General features: G+C 58.7%; 1 protein-coding gene across 1 annotated transcript in view; it reads right to left on the minus strand.

The window, feature by feature from the left end:
- Positions 1-436, minus strand: part of LOC119586243 — a gene marked incomplete in the record, with an annotated part of 139,392 nt that overhangs the window by 12,446 nt on the left and 126,510 nt on the right. The window contains 1 exon segment of the mRNA XM_037934947.1: positions 48-284. Coding sequence (XP_037790875.1) covers positions 48-284 — 237 coding nt within the window.

A 436-nucleotide genomic window follows, 5' to 3' on the forward strand; every position in this document is an offset into this window, starting at 1 on the left:
TTCACGACCCTCCCTCTCCGCCCCAGCCCCGAACTTCTCCCCCTCACCGTTGAGCTTCCTCCTGAAGACGATGGTGGTCTGCCCGTCCTCCTCCCAGCCCAGCGCCGCCGTCAGGGAGTCTTCTCCGCCCCAGAAGTCGTCGGGGCGGGGCGTGGAGCGGTCGCGCGTGTAGAAGTCGCCGATCCGGTAGAGGTTCCCGCGGGCGCTGCCGATCACGATGTCCGTGCAGTCCATGGCGTGGAGGTTGCCGCGCGGCACGAAGGGGGACGCGCCGCTGATCGGCTCTGGGGAGGTGGAGGCATCGGGAAAAGAACTTGAGAATTGTGGAGTAAAGGAAGAATATGTCACTATAAAACTTTAACGATGACAAAATAAGTGACAAGTCACTTATATAAAATCCACAAAGCATCTACACTTCCGTGGCCATGAATCTTAC

Source organism: Penaeus monodon, chromosome 21, assembly GCF_015228065.2.
Source record: "Penaeus monodon isolate SGIC_2016 chromosome 21, NSTDA_Pmon_1, whole genome shotgun sequence".
NCBI lineage: Eukaryota > Metazoa > Arthropoda > Malacostraca > Decapoda > Penaeidae > Penaeus > Penaeus monodon.